Below are 14810 nucleotides of genomic sequence, written 5' to 3'. Positions count from 1 at the left end.
TAAAAAAGCCTAAAAATCCTAAAACATCAATGTTTTTCCTATATGAGCATTAGAAATAAAAATTCAAAATTTTTAAAATACCCTAAAAGTCATTTTAAAACCTTCAAAACCGGAAAAGTGAGAAACCTAATTGCCTAAGGTCTTAAACGCTGCGTAAAAGACTAAAAGAATTACAAAATATTAATATATATATAAAATATAATAATATATAAATATTATTTAATAAAATAAGACTCGGTTCCGGTTTTCCCGATTTTTATCGGGTGCCAAAAACCGGGACCGGAACCGGGGTCCTGGTTTTTTTTTTTTTGGCAACCGGAACCGGAACCAGTCCCCGGTTTCCGGTTTCCCGATTTTTCGGTTTTCCGGTCCCGGTTCTGGTTTCCCTGTTATTTTTGACACCCCTAGCATTTATCTTCAATTAAGGGTGGATGCTAATACTAAAAGAATTTTAAATAATATTTCTTTTTTTTTTTAAAAAAAACACATGCAAATGACCCATATCACTTTTAGAAATTTGTTCTAAGAAATTTCCAAAATTTCTTATCGGTTAAGAAAGGCAAAGCCATGCACAGCTGCATGGAAAAGATGGCATCTATTCCAATTTGTGAACGCTAAAAGTCGCAGTGAACAGTTGACTTTTGAAACAGCCAATCAGAGGCACTGGATGAACCAGAATTCCAGTATTTGACCACATCAATGGCCGCTTACAAACTAATAAGACATACAACACAAGCATTCAAGCACGCGCATTCCGCACTGGCTCACGAGGACAGAATCGTAATTGCGCTTCCTTCCTCAGTTCCTCTTCCTTTCCCGCGATCTCCGCGTTTCTTCTACTGGCAATCTTTCCCCGTTTAAACCTCTCATTTCCAAACCCTTCTCTTCGTTCCAAGCATCACTGTTCGACCCGACCCGACCCGAATACGAACACAAAGAAGTCAAGTTGGACTGAGTCAGGCTGCCAAAACTCGCATCTAGCTCCGATTGCCGCGACACGGCGTCGTACCGGTCATGGCTAGGGTTCAAGGCAACTGGGAGAGACTGGTGCGAGCGACGCTGCAGAGGGAGCAGCGGCGTAGGAGTGCCGGCCAAGGCCATGAGAGAATCCCCAGTGGGATCGCCGGCGCGGTCCCTCCCTCGCTCGTGAAGTCGACCAACATCGATGAGATCTTACAGGCCGCCGATGAGATCCAATCCGAGGACCCCAATGTCGCCAGGATTAGTATGTCTTTTTATTTTAATCATTTTGTTTTGTTTTGTTTTCTTTCTAATTCTTTAAATTCTGTTGAATTTCGCTTTTGATTTTCTGTGTTCATTTTTATTGTTGTTGTTGTTGTTCTTGATGGTTAGTACTGTTTTTTGTATGAATGCGTCGTTGATTCAAGGCAAAGTGGGTTTTGGTTATGATATGGATTTCAATTATGGAGCCGCGGTTAGTTAATTGAGCTAAGAGTTCAAGATTAAGCTGTTTTTTTTTTCTTTTAAAATATAAATGATTAAGTAAATGTATTATAGTTAGAAGGAAGGGATTACAATAAAAGAATTTGTAGGCTTAATGAAAATTTGAAGTAAGTACATGGGATTGATTTATTTGTTTAATTATGGTTGATATTTGCTTTAGTAAGCTGGCAGTGGAGAAAGAGAGAGTTTGTAATACAGGTGTATGGCTTTCATGGTAAAGAATGCTTGGGATGGTAGAGCATATGCATGGCTGATATGACTTACGAGCACTTTTTTAGATAAATATGCAGCAGAGGAAAAAGTAGTTTTGTGAAATTTAGTAAGTTTTTGAATTTAGGATTACAACAACAGGATACAAGAAAGAATTCTGTTTCAGTTGATTTGTCCATGTCTCATTAACACTGACTAGTTTGGAGAGTAATTTGCTACAAAGTTGAGAGCGTTGCAGGGCATGGGGAGACCTGTAGTGAACATAGCAAGAAGATACCAACGTTGCTTATAGAACTCAAACTTGATCTGAATTCAATCAGATTATCAGGTTTCATTATATTTTGTAGCCAGCAGTCTGAATTTAATACTGAATGAAAAAAGAAAAAAATCAATTGTTGTGAGACAAAACCCAAATGTTGGGACGTATATTTATTTTGGTCACAGTCTGAATCCAATTTGTACTACATTTTATGGCTTTATATATTGTGTAAAATACTAATGGCTGTGTTCTCCATATATGTATGAAGGGTATTGCCTACGGCCGACCTTTGTGTGTATATCATTTTAGAGAAGTTTCTTGTGCATTAGGGTTGCGCCCCTCCACGCTTTTCTAATGAGATTAAATTACTTAAAAAAAAAAAGCATTTTAGAGAAGTCTCAAACACCCAACTTCTATCCTTTACTTGTAGTGAATTCAAATCTGCTTATGTAATCAGATTTTTGAGCTTAGGTTTAAACATTGAAGAGTCACGTTAGGCCCAATTCTCAGATATACTTTATTCAATAATAGCTTTACAGCCCTCTGCGCTTTCTAATGAGATTTATTTACTTATCAAAAAAATAAGAGCTTTACAGGATTTCTTCTTCAATTTCGACTTCCTTTCAATAATAGATCAAAGTCTTTGTATTGGGTAAAGTGGCATGGTGGAATAGTTTTGTTCTTGTTTGCTGGTGTACTTATTCTCTCCTTTGTTTTAGCATCTATGACATATCTCTGGATATTACCTTCTCTGGCTTCTATATTTTGTGTAGGTGAATTCTATTTGCGGAGATGATGTACTTTCATGTCTTTGCTGGTTATACAGTTTAATAGTTTGGATACTTCTATGTCTATATACCTTATGACATATTTCACGCATGTTACATTTTTTTGTTGTTGTAAATTTAGTGTGTGAGCAGGCATATTCCATGGCACAAAACCTGGACCCAAATAGTGATGGTCGAGGTGTTCTTCAGTTCAAGACTGGTTTGATGTCTGTAATAAAGGTATTACTTACACTCTGGGTCTTGTTAAATTAGAAATTCATTACTGCTGACAATTTTAGATGCTCCACAGGAAAAAAATTGCTTTTGCACATTGCATTTTCTGCTGGAATTTTACCAAATTGTCAATTTAAATGAGGACTTGACTATTTGCTGCAGCAAAAACTTGCTAAAAGGGATGGGGGCCAAATTGATCGTAATCGTGATATTGAACACCTGTGGGAATTTTACCAACGATACAAGACACGGCATAGAGTGGATGATATCCAAAGAGAGGAACAAAGTTTTCTGGAATCTGGAACTTTGAGTGCTAACCTCGGAGAGTATGGCCAGCTAATGCTGATTTATATGTTCTCTTATGATTTATTCATTTACTTAGATCTAATAATGTTTATGTGCATTATTTAGTATGGTAACTGGAAACTGGATCTCATCATTGCCTGTTCCTCTAGAGAATTCTATGTTGCATTTTGGAATTAATGAACATGAACAAATTTAGTCAACGGTATAAAACGCTGGCATGCATAGTATAACTGCTTGTATCTGGATGAGACATATTTTGATCTTACAATTTAGTCTATGCTATCAATTGAGGTGAAATAGACATTATCAACAAGATAGGGGAACTTTATTTAAGTAGACATATGACACATTTGCTCCATTGATAGAATTGGAACACATGACTTAATAGGATAGAAGTTGAATATCTAGGGCCAGGGCTTGAGATTTCAAATAAAATGGCAATCAAGCTCAATGTGTTTAGTACGCTCATGAAAGCTGGGTTACTAGCAATAACAATAGTAGCCTGATTATCGCAATTTATCTGCATAGGAGAAGGCACATCAACACCCATTTCATGAAGCAGAGAGTGAACCCATAACATCTCTCACGCAGTATGGGCCATGGCACGGTACTCAACTTATGCATTGGAATGAGCCACTACATTCTGTTTCTTATTGCGCCAAGTAACCAAATTACTTGCAGGGATGAACTGACTAACAACACCAACACCATAAGTGATGTTAGGACAAGTGATGTTAAGATAAATCAACTTACCAACCAACTTCCAATAACGCTCAGTGTCCTTAAAAAATCTCCACTATCAGCATCTAACTTCATTGAGGAGTCCATTGGAGTATCAATTGGGCGAGCACCGAGGGTACCAGTTTCAGAGAGTAAATCCAACACATACTTCTGTTGACACAAACTAATACCTTCTTTGGATCTCTCAACCTTAACTCCAGGAAAATAGCGAAGAAAACCCAAGTCCTTGTTGTGAAATTGCTTTCCCTGGTGGGTATTCAAGTTAGCAAAACCTGTTGAGTCATTGCCATTAATAATAATTATGTCATCAACATAAACTATCAGAATGATGATGCTTGAGGAGGAACGATATGTCAACACAAAATGATATGAGGAAAACGCTGAAAACCATACTGAAGCACAACAATAATAAACTTATCAAACCATGCACAAGGTGATTATATACTATGCTTTCTTTAGATGGAATACTAACCGCTCCTTACCAGGAGCAACATAACCAGGTGGCTGAACCATATATACCTTCTCTTGCCGATCCCATATAGAAAAACAATTTTTCTTGATGCATAATTATGATACTATTAAGAGATAAAGGGGCAAAGCCCTCGAACATGAAGAGTATACAAGAGGGCTGTAACCCTAAAGACTGCTACAATGTAAAAAGCAAATCAAATCTACCAGATTTGCTTAGGCAAGGCTAGGAATATTTACAATAACCCAATCCAAAAGAGATCTCAAAAAGGAAGATTTTAGAAAGAGCATGTTGGTCTCACTATCATCAAAGAGGTGCTGGTTCCATTCTCTTCAAATGCGCTGGTTGGGGTGAGAAGAGATGTCATCAAGAGAACCAGAACTAGGCGCCGCAGGAATATCGGTAGATGCCTGATGCATAGTAGAAGCAGAATTGTCATAAAAAACTTGGTTGGCATAAGCATGTCTCTCATGCTTATCCCAACAATAATCCTCCATATGCCCGGTGCCACCACAATAGTTACATTTCCACTAAGAACAATTGCCATGACCATTACCTCGACTACCTTGTCCTCCTTTACGAGTACCACTACTGCCACCATCCACCCCCATGACTACCGCATGTTCACCACGAAACCACCACAATGGCTGTTACTAGAGACTAGGGCAGAGGGCTCCTGTGAAGATGAAAAGCTTCATGTGTAAGAGAAGCACGCTGAAGATGAGAGTAGGCATTAGCAGCAGCTGGAAGAGTCTCACTAGGTAAGATCTGATCTTTGAACACACTATACCGAGGATTAAGACTCCACAACAATAAGGCAACTTGAAACTCTTCACGCTGACGTCGCTGTGTCTAAGTCAGTACTCAATGGCTTATAAAGCAAAAGTTCTTCTAACAAACTTTTCAAAGTACCATAATGTTCAGCTAGAGACTTATCACCTTGTTTAGTTAACTGAACAGTGTAAAGAGACATGCACCACCCTAAAAATATACATATATTTTTGTATATGCACTTAAATAGTAGTTTAGATACTTCAAGGATTCTTTTGTATACTTCCTGTGTACTAGGGTTGTGCCTATATGTGCTTTTAATGAATTTAATTACTTCTAAAAAAAAAATAGTGGTTTAGATGCCGCTTGATGGGCTAAGTTTGTCTAATGTATTGTAAGATTTGGACATCATATTTTAGCATCTTGCTCTCTTCTGTGTCATGCATTGCCTTTTTTATTTTTATTTTTAAATTGTATATTGTTCTTTTGTTTCAGGTTGCAACGCAGATCTTTGGAAATGAAAAAGGTAATGGCTACCTTGAGGGCCATAGTTGAGGTCATGAAGTCACTAAGCAAAGATGCAGATCCTGATGGAGTTGGAAGGCTTATAACTGAGGAGGTACATGCCTTTTGCACGCCTACCTTTGGATTTGACCTTCAAGAAGCTGTTCAGCACATTATACTATTCAAGACTTATTTGTGTCTCCTTTGTAATTTGTGCATTTGCCATCTATATTTAGGATTTACTTCTTCAAGTTTGATAGTTTGTGGGTTTTAGCCATTCTTTCTGATTTTCACTGGATGTTAGTTGATGTGTTATGGCGGCAATCAAGAAATTTAATCTTAAGAATTTGTCATTATTTTGAGGATTCTGTTTTTGCCTTACATGGAACCTGTTGCTATCTTTGACATATGAATCTTAGACACGCTGAAGCCACATTTCACATTGTTGGAAAACATTGTTTGACAATAACAATTTTTGTGTGGCTTTTCAGCTGCGAAGAATCAAAAGGTCTGATGCGACACTATCGGCGGAACTCACACCCTACAATATTGTCCCTTTGGAAGCTCTGTCATTGACCAATGCAATTAGATTTTTTCCGGAAGTAAGCAAAGTCTTGAATAACATATATTGTAATATTTCTTGTCCATGCCTGTTGGTGCTATCCCACTTGGTTTTCAGACCTACCTATTTTTGTGTGTTTATAGTCATGCCTGTTCAGGTTTTATGTTACAAATTCATGGTTGTATAAAATAACAACTAAATATGGATTTTGAAATTTGACCTTTTTCGTTGGCCTGCATCTGCTTTCTGTGTTCCATTTGTTAGAAGTACTCGTGACTCTAAATTATTTATTTTGGGTTCTCTGTCCAGGTCAAAGGTGCAATATCTGCAATTAGATATACTGAACGACTTCCTGCCGATTTTGAGATTTTTGGACAAAGGGATGCAGATATGTTCGATCTTCTGGAATGCGTGTTTGGTTTTCAGGTTTGTGCATACATATATTTCTCCAATCTGGTTTTTAATATGTATGATTGTGATTATGGTATGGGTAAAGTTGCACTGTAAATAGATCTCAGTTTTGCATGCAACTGGTATCATCAATATTTTAGTTGGGCTGTTGCATCAGTTGTCACTATCACTTCAGACTACTTTGTATTTAGAAATGAAGGAACCATATGTATGCATCCATGTATTAACTATATTATGTATGCATCATTTTTGTTAATGAAAATGCTTAGAGGAATAAAGACCTTTGGGTAATCTATCAATAAGTTTTATTCAGTTGCGATTTGATATACTCTTTTAGTTTGAAACCTGTCTACACTGGGTTAGGAAATAGTTTTAAGTACCTCAGTTTTTTCCAAACATGCATATAAATAAGTATTTTGTTGTTACATGTATTAAGAATATATTCTCTTTGTCTTCCCTCCTGTCATCCTTCTCATTCCCATAGTTATTTACTTGACTTTCTTGTTTCCAGAGAGACAATATACGGAACCAACGTGAGAATGTTGTTCTTACAATAGCCAATGCACAGACTCGACTTGGCATCCCTGTTGAGGCTGATCCGGTGAGAGCTTAGGATAACTGAACTTGTTAACCAATTAATTTTGTATGTTCAGGTTATTTGCTTGCCATTGGCTTGTTAGCTTTATAGTTGGCTTTGCTAGTTTAAGAGTTTTGCTTTGTTTAACTAATTTTGAAGTTTTGGTTGAATAGATCAATATATGATTTAAAATTGATAATACTATTGTTTAAGTTCCACTTCAATGATTCTTATTATGTTCTCCTGTGAAGCCGTAGATGACACATTAACATGCAGAGAGCTCTTTGGTAGTGGCTATGTCTATATTTAATGGCATGTCTGTCCATTGACTTTCTCTATGGATGGGTTTTGTTCAATAGTGGTGGTTACATAACCATTTCCTGTTAAGCATACATTTAGAGTTTGTCAATGGAGAGCAGGATGTTTGATTTTGGAATGCTCTTAGGCACGGGTGGGACTTTGATTTATTGGGTGGGAGTCTAGTTTCTTAGTCGTTGTGGATTATATTCAAGTCTTGAGGACCTTAATGGCGGGGAAGCTATAGCAATTCCTATTTTGGGAACATTGGGATTCCTTCTCAATGTCCTCATGACCCCGTTGAAGCTACAAAAGGATTTTCTTTGGGGTGGTTTAGATGACTTACCCTTAGCAGTAGGTATGTATATGATTAAATATACATTATTTGTAAAAAAAAAAAAATTGTATTTACGGCTATTCAGAAAACTTTAAGCATAACCTTGTATTATACATTCTGAAAGTACATGAATTATGCATAGTCATTACTGTCCATGATATATTGTGGTGGCTTATGCGTACTTTGGACTTAATGTACTTGATTTCTATATTCATTCTTCTTTCTGGATTTTCTGCAACTTCTACAATTTAGCCCTCTTTTTTTTTTTTTTTTGATTAAGTAAAAAATTAATTTTGATTATGGTATACTTCCTGTGTACTAGGGTTGTGCCCCTCTACGCTTTTTAATGAATACTTATTTATCAAATTTTTTTTTGATTATGAATAAGAAAGAAGCCTCATGTAGACAGGATGTGTACAAAAAGCTCTCCTAAAGAATTACAATCGAAAATAAAGGGAATTAATAAAATCTATGAAAGAAATCATAGAAGAGGTTCCAATAACTCAAGAGACCACTTGAACAAGGATCTCAAGAGACTGATTTCAGCACAACAACAATCTTGACAAGACTATGTATTCCCTGTCTACTTGTCTTACTTTCTTTTTCTGTATTAAAATCTTATTAAGTACAAAATAAAAATTGTGTTTTGGTGGATCTATTTCATTCTTGTTCATCGAATATTGTATTAGAAAAGTCATTGGTGATTCCTCTGGATGTTAAATTAACTGATATCCCTTTTTTCTTGTGACATGTACAGAAAATAGATGAAAAAGCGATAAATGAGGTTTTCTCGAAGGTGCTTGGTAATTATATTAAATGGTGCAAGTACTTGCGGATACGCCTTGCTTGGAACAGGTCACTTATTAAACCTGATGTTGTTTTGAAATAATTGGTTGCTTTATACTCTGCTTATCCGTGCTTTAAATTTTCCACAGCATAGATGCAATTAATAGGGACAGGAAGCTTTTTCTGATTTCATTGTACTTTCTTATCTGGGGTGAAGCTGCAAATGTCCGTTTCCTTCCTGAATGCATTTGCTATATATTCCACCATGTAAGCCTCTATTAATAATCTTTAAATTCTGTTGACCTTTTGATTTGCTATTATCCTCGTTCTGTTTTAATCTAAGGACATCTATCTCTTAAATCAGTGAAATTTCTTCTTGTGTTGTACTTATGTGTTGTGAAAGTCATGGTGGTGTAAGCAACATTCCTTTATAATTGATGTTTACCATACAAAATGACCACTTAGTATAATAGGAATGTAATTTGTATGCGACTCCACAAAACCATAAATGGAAACAAGTCACTGTTGATGATGATGTGGGTGACCTTAGATTGACTCATATATATATATAAGGTTATCACTAGATAAATGCACACAAAGTTGTGAGGGTATATTGCTCTACTTTGGCTAAAGTTTTTACATGTCCAACTGAATTCAAATAGACATTTTGCAAGAAATTTTAAGATAGCAGTTTTGTGGTTTAACTATCGTAATGAAAAATATTATAATCAATAGCGTTTCTTCAGATGGCAAAAGAGTTAGATGCAATATTGGATCGTGGAGAAGCAAATCGTGCTGCCAGCTGTATAACTGAAAGTGGTTCTGTGTCCTTTCTTGAGCAAATCATTTGCCCTATATATGAGACGATGAAAGCGGTAAGTGGATCTTATTACAATTCACATAATTTTAATGTATCTTATGTTATCTTATTTGCTGAAAATAAAAATAGTTGAATTTTTTATTCACTGTTAGAATACTAATTAAATAATTAAATTCATTATTTCATGTCGGTGTTAGTTTTTGGGATAAGTGGTGGTTTAATATGGTATCATAGTAGTGGTCCTAAATGCAAACCGTAATTCCATATTTTACTTTCATTTTTGTTAAATATTCCAAGTGGGAGCCTCACTTATTAATGAAGAGTATAAAAATATTAATTAAATGATTAAATTCATATTTTTTTGTCAGCTTAAGCTTTTGGAATAAGTGTTTCATTCACTAAGCATATATATGCGATGGAAGCTTTTTCTTTGTTAATGTTTGTAGAGTGGATATTGCAGCCTGCCTTAAGAAAATTAGTCATATGTATGTATATATGTGTTTGTTTACAGTTAACATTAAGAAACTGTATATTAGCGCACTTTTTATTGGAATCTTGTAATTGAAATAATTGGCATTACTATTCTCAGCTAATTATTTATTTATTTATTTTATCATTTTCATTCTTGCAACGAATTATAGGCTAGTGGATAATTTCTAGTGAAATGTTGGGCCTATAAGATGTCATTAAAACATTTAATTTTGACAAATTATTGGTTTCATATATATTGGTTCTTATGTAGTTTATGTACCGATGTATGCTTATTTTTATAATCTCGTCGATGCACAATGAGAACTGGTGTATCATGGCAAAGTCAAGATTGGGTTTATATTGACTGACAGGAAATTCAAATTGTTTGTTATCTTTGGCTTACTTTTTTGATTGATATAGTTTGTTACCATATCTTCCGAACAATGCCTTTGACTCCATTTCACCGGTTGAGGCTGGTTGGTTGGAGAGAGAATTTGAAGAGGAAGAGGTTAGGAAGGTAGTGTCAAAGATGAACGGCAACAAGGCGTTGGGACCTGATGGGTTTTCTATGGCCTTTTTCCAAGTTTGTTGGGATGTTCTGAGGGTAGATATTATGAAGGTGTTTGGGGCTTTGCATGTAGGAGGGATTTTCGAAGAGCCTCAATGCTTCATTCATTTCGCTTATTTCAAAGGTTCCAAGTGCTATGACCTCAAAGATTTTCGCCCGATTAGCCTTGTGGGAAGTATCTATAAAATCATTGTGAAGGTGTTAGCAAACAGATTGAAGATAGTGTTGGATGAAATTATCTCCAAATCACAAAGTGCCTTCATCAAGGGTAGGCAAATCCTAGATCCTATTTTGATTTCTGATGACTGCATTGATAGTAGGTGGAGGTTAGGGGAGCCAGGGGTGATTTGCAAGATGGATCTAGAAAAAGCTTATGATCATGTGAATTGGGGTTTTTGCTATATTTGCTTAGGAGGTGTGGTTTTGGGGGGACATGGTGTTCTTGGATAGAACATTGCATTTCTTCGGTGTGGTTTTCAATTCTGGTCAATGGTTCCCCTAATGGTTTTTTTAGTAGCTCCAGGGGATTGAGACAAGTGGACCTCTTTTCTCCTTTGTTGTTCGTCTTTGTGATGGAAGTTTTGAGCAAGATGATTTTAGCGGCGGTGCACGGGGGACTGTTAGAAGGTTACAAAGTTGGTAATGCTTCTTTCTCACATCTTTTGTTTGCCGATGATACCTTGATCTTTTGCAATACTATGCCCAGCCAGTTGCGCTATCCGCAGAGTGTGTTCTTGTTGTTCGAAGCTGCCTTCGGGTTGAAGGTAAATTTGGCTAAATCAGTTTTAGTTCCGGTGGGGAATGAGGAGCAAGTGGGTATGTTAGCCGGTATTTTAGGATGCGGTGTTGCATCTTTGCCAGTGAAGTATCTCGGTCTTCCGTTGGGAGCTTCTTATAAGGCCAAGCATATTTGGGATGACGTTATTGAGAAGCTATAATACCGATTCGCCAGCTGGAAAATGATGTATTTATCGAAGGGTGGTAGGGTCACCCTCATCAAGAGTACCCTGGCTAATTTGCCCACTTATTATTTGTCTCTCTTTCCTATCCTGATGAGTGTTGCTAAGCACATCGATAAGCTACAACGCAAATTTTTATGGGGTGGTATAGGTGACAAGTTTAAGTATCACTTGGTGAATTGGGAGAAGGTTTGCACTCCAATCAAGGAGGGAGGGTTGGGTATCAGAAATTTAATAGTGTTCAACCGCGCACTTTTAGGGTAATGGCTGTGGCGCTATGGGATTGAAAGAGATGCTTGGTGAAGAGTGGTGGTAGATTCGAAGTATGGGAGCTTATGGGGTGGGTGGTGCTCTCTTGAGCTTGGAGGAGCGTATGGGGTGGGGCTGTGGAAGAATATAAGGAAAGGGTAGGAGACTCTCAAAGGCTTTACTAGACATGTGGTGGGGGACGGGATGAGGATTAGCTTTTGGCATGACTTGTGGTGTGGAGATTCGGCTCTCAAGGTAGCCTTTCCAGTTTTATTTGGAATTGCTTGTGAGAAGAATGCTTCAATTGCGGCTAATATGGAGATGTTGGGAGGTTCAAACTAGTGGAATGTGAGTTTCACTAGAGAGGCACATGATTGGGAGTTGGAAGTCTTTGCATCCTTTCTACAGATGTTGCATTCAGTCAGAGTGAGACGAGGGTGTGAAGATAGATTGTGGTGGATCTCTTCCAAAAGAGGTCTATTCAAGGTCAATGCCCTCTTTTATTCTTTAGCTTGTAATGAGAGTAGGAGTTTTCCTTGGAAGAGTGTGTGGCGGACACAGGCTCCTCCGAGATCGGCTTTTTTTGTTTGGTCGGCGGCTTTAGGCAAAATTCTAACCTTAGATAATCTTAGGAAGCATCATGTCATTGTGATAGACATGTGTTGCATGTGTAAGAGAAGCGAGGAGACGGTGGATCATCTTCTTCTTCATTGTAAGGTTGCTTATGCTCTATGGTTTGCCATCTTTAGTCGCTTTAAGATGGCCTGGTGATGCCTAGACGGGTAGTTGATTTGCTAGCATGTTGGTGGTCTTTTGGGAGGTGAAGGAGTGCGGTGGTTTGGAAGATGGTGCCTACGTGTTTTTTTTGGTGTTTATGGCAGAAAAGGAACAATAGGTGCTTTGAGGATTTAGAGAGGTCATTGGAGGACATTTTATCCTATTGTTTTCATACTTTGTATCTTTGGACTGTAGCACATTTGTCTCCGTTGTTGATTAGTTATGATGATTTCCTTGCTCGTTTTTCTTTTTCTAGTTAGGTGATCCTTTTGTATACTCCTGAGAACACTGGCTAATGTATTTGACTCCCTGTAATGAAGCCATTTTCAGCATAAGAGACTGCTTGAAATGGAATCAACTTGCCTTGGTGTTAAAAACTTTTGTTGTTATCTTGTCGATATTGCAAAAAGGGTTCTATATTGAATTTATCAGTTTCTGGATTGACAACATTCTTTTATCTGTAAGAAATGCAGCTTCAATTAAAAAATGTGGTAATATGGATTGTAGTCTGAATTCTAGTTTGTGTTAAAGATGCGCCAATACGATGCAGAAGATCATATTGGTACCTTTTGGACTTTTTTAGAAGCAGATTTCTTAATTAGGAGGTTTCACTGGAGATTCCTCTCGACAGCTTCATATCCTTATGTTGACTGGTGTTGGGGATGATAAAAGGAGACGACTTCTCATTGAATTAGCACTCTCCCCAACTGACCAACCATTGAAAATTTTACTTCTAGGTTCCTCAGATGACCTGGGTTCCTGCTAAACTTACTTTTCTTGACAATATTTTGACAGTAGATCATCTATCTCAAGCAATTGGAAGATCCCTTACAGAGACGTTATTTAAGGTGTCCAAAAGGAGATTGGAATTTCATGATCTTCTATTTTTTTTTCCCCTCTTTGAAGTACAATTTGGGTGATGACTCTGACTTTGAAAAAGTTGGTGGGTGGTTGGGTTTGTCATGCCTGCGTTTGGAAGGTTTGCATCACCTGGAAAGCTACAATATTTGTAATCCTATTATGTGGACGGATGCTCTAGGGTAGATATTGATGTTGGGTAATTTGAGAAAGAGGAAAGTCTTAGTAGTGTTGTAAATGCAAGAGGAGTGGGGAGTCCACATATCTTCTTTTTCTTCATTGTGAAATGGCAAGAGAATTATGGCCTCGATTTCCACCTCTTCGGTATTGAATGGGTTAGGCTTAGAAGGGTAATAGAGTTGTTGGCATGTCTGAGAGGTCAGTTGGAAAGTTGTAACATTTTAGAAGTTTGGAGGATGGTACAGTGGTATTTAACGTGGTGCCCTATGGAGAGAGCGGAATGCAAAGTGCTTTGAAGATCGTGAGAGAATGTCATGTTCAAATCTGTTTATGAATGGATAGTGGCGTATGATAGTCCACATTTTTCTAGCTTTTCTAAATTTTTGGATTTTTGTTCTTCTTTTCCTCCTTAATAGGGAATTTCTCTTGTATGCTTCCTGTACACTATAGCTGCTCTGCACTTTTAATGAGATTAATTTACTTATCCAAAAAAAAAAGAAGAAGAGGAGCAGAAGTAGAATTATTTTTGAGGTTAAAGGAGCTGAGAATGTTTTTCTATAGTATTATTGATATGGTGCTTCTTGTTCTCTTGCCTTTTTCATTCTAAAGGAGATTCTGCTGTTCATATACTGGTTTTCATTTGATATGTACTTCAATTGTTTAGTGAGTATTAGTGAGTACTTCTAATTTGTTTTCTTTTATATACAGGAAGCTGCTAGAAACAATAATGGGAAAGCTGCACATTCAGAATGGCGGAATTATGATGACTTTAATGAATATTTTTGGTTTGTTTTTGTCGATATACGTGTATTTTCTAGACTGTTGCATACACTTTAAGGTATCTCTTTGGTACTGCGTCTTATTTGCGATGTTTATGTAGGTCATCTGTTTGCTTTGAGTTAAAGTGGCCAATGAGGAGGGAGTCACCATTCTTTTTGAAGCCTAAAAAGCGGAAAAGGGTTAGTTTTGCTGAAAAGTTGTGGTCAGATTTTTCGAAGTTTTTCTGATTTAATTATACAATGAGTGTGGAATGGGGTATGATATTTAATGGGGATATGAGTTGTCTGACATGCCAATCTCACTGAAAATGGAAACTGGCTTGACTATACACCAAAACATGGGTGTTGGTATTGGTAAATTATTTGATGATAATAACTGGCAATAAAGGAAATTTTGGTCCCTTCATGGTTTAGTTCTTGCATTAAATGCCTCTGTTTGCTGATTTTTACCTCT

General features: G+C 37.0%; 2 protein-coding genes across 2 annotated transcripts in view; both read left to right on the top strand.

The window, feature by feature from the left end:
• The first annotated feature begins 784 nt into the window (after positions 1-784).
• Positions 785-14810, top strand: part of LOC132173904 (callose synthase 10) — a 58364-nt gene continuing 44338 nt past the window's right edge. The window contains exons 1-12 of the mRNA XM_059585572.2: positions 785-1225; positions 2843-2940; positions 3097-3260; positions 5717-5840; positions 6217-6327; positions 6597-6713; positions 7210-7299; positions 8667-8764; positions 8845-8962; positions 9442-9570; positions 14286-14362; positions 14458-14536. The gene's annotated coding sequence lies outside the window, so the exon portion shown is untranslated. The remainder of the gene's footprint in view (positions 1226-2842; positions 2941-3096; positions 3261-5716; positions 5841-6216; positions 6328-6596; positions 6714-7209; positions 7300-8666; positions 8765-8844; positions 8963-9441; positions 9571-14285; positions 14363-14457; positions 14537-14810) is intronic.
• Positions 1015-3436, top strand: LOC148587120 (callose synthase 10-like). Its single transcript, XM_088514496.1, has 4 exons — positions 1015-1225; positions 2843-2940; positions 3097-3260; positions 3346-3436. The coding sequence occupies exons 1-4, from the start codon at positions 1015-1017 to the stop codon at positions 3434-3436; spliced, it is 564 nt and encodes a 187-aa protein (XP_088370622.1).

This window comes from Corylus avellana, chromosome 3, assembly GCF_965113065.1.
Source record: "Corylus avellana chromosome 3, dhCorAvel1.hap1.2, whole genome shotgun sequence".
Classification (NCBI taxonomy): domain Eukaryota; kingdom Viridiplantae; phylum Streptophyta; class Magnoliopsida; order Fagales; family Betulaceae; genus Corylus; species Corylus avellana.
The sequence above is the reverse complement of the archived record's forward strand: the minus strand, read 5'-3'. Positions and strand labels throughout refer to the sequence as shown.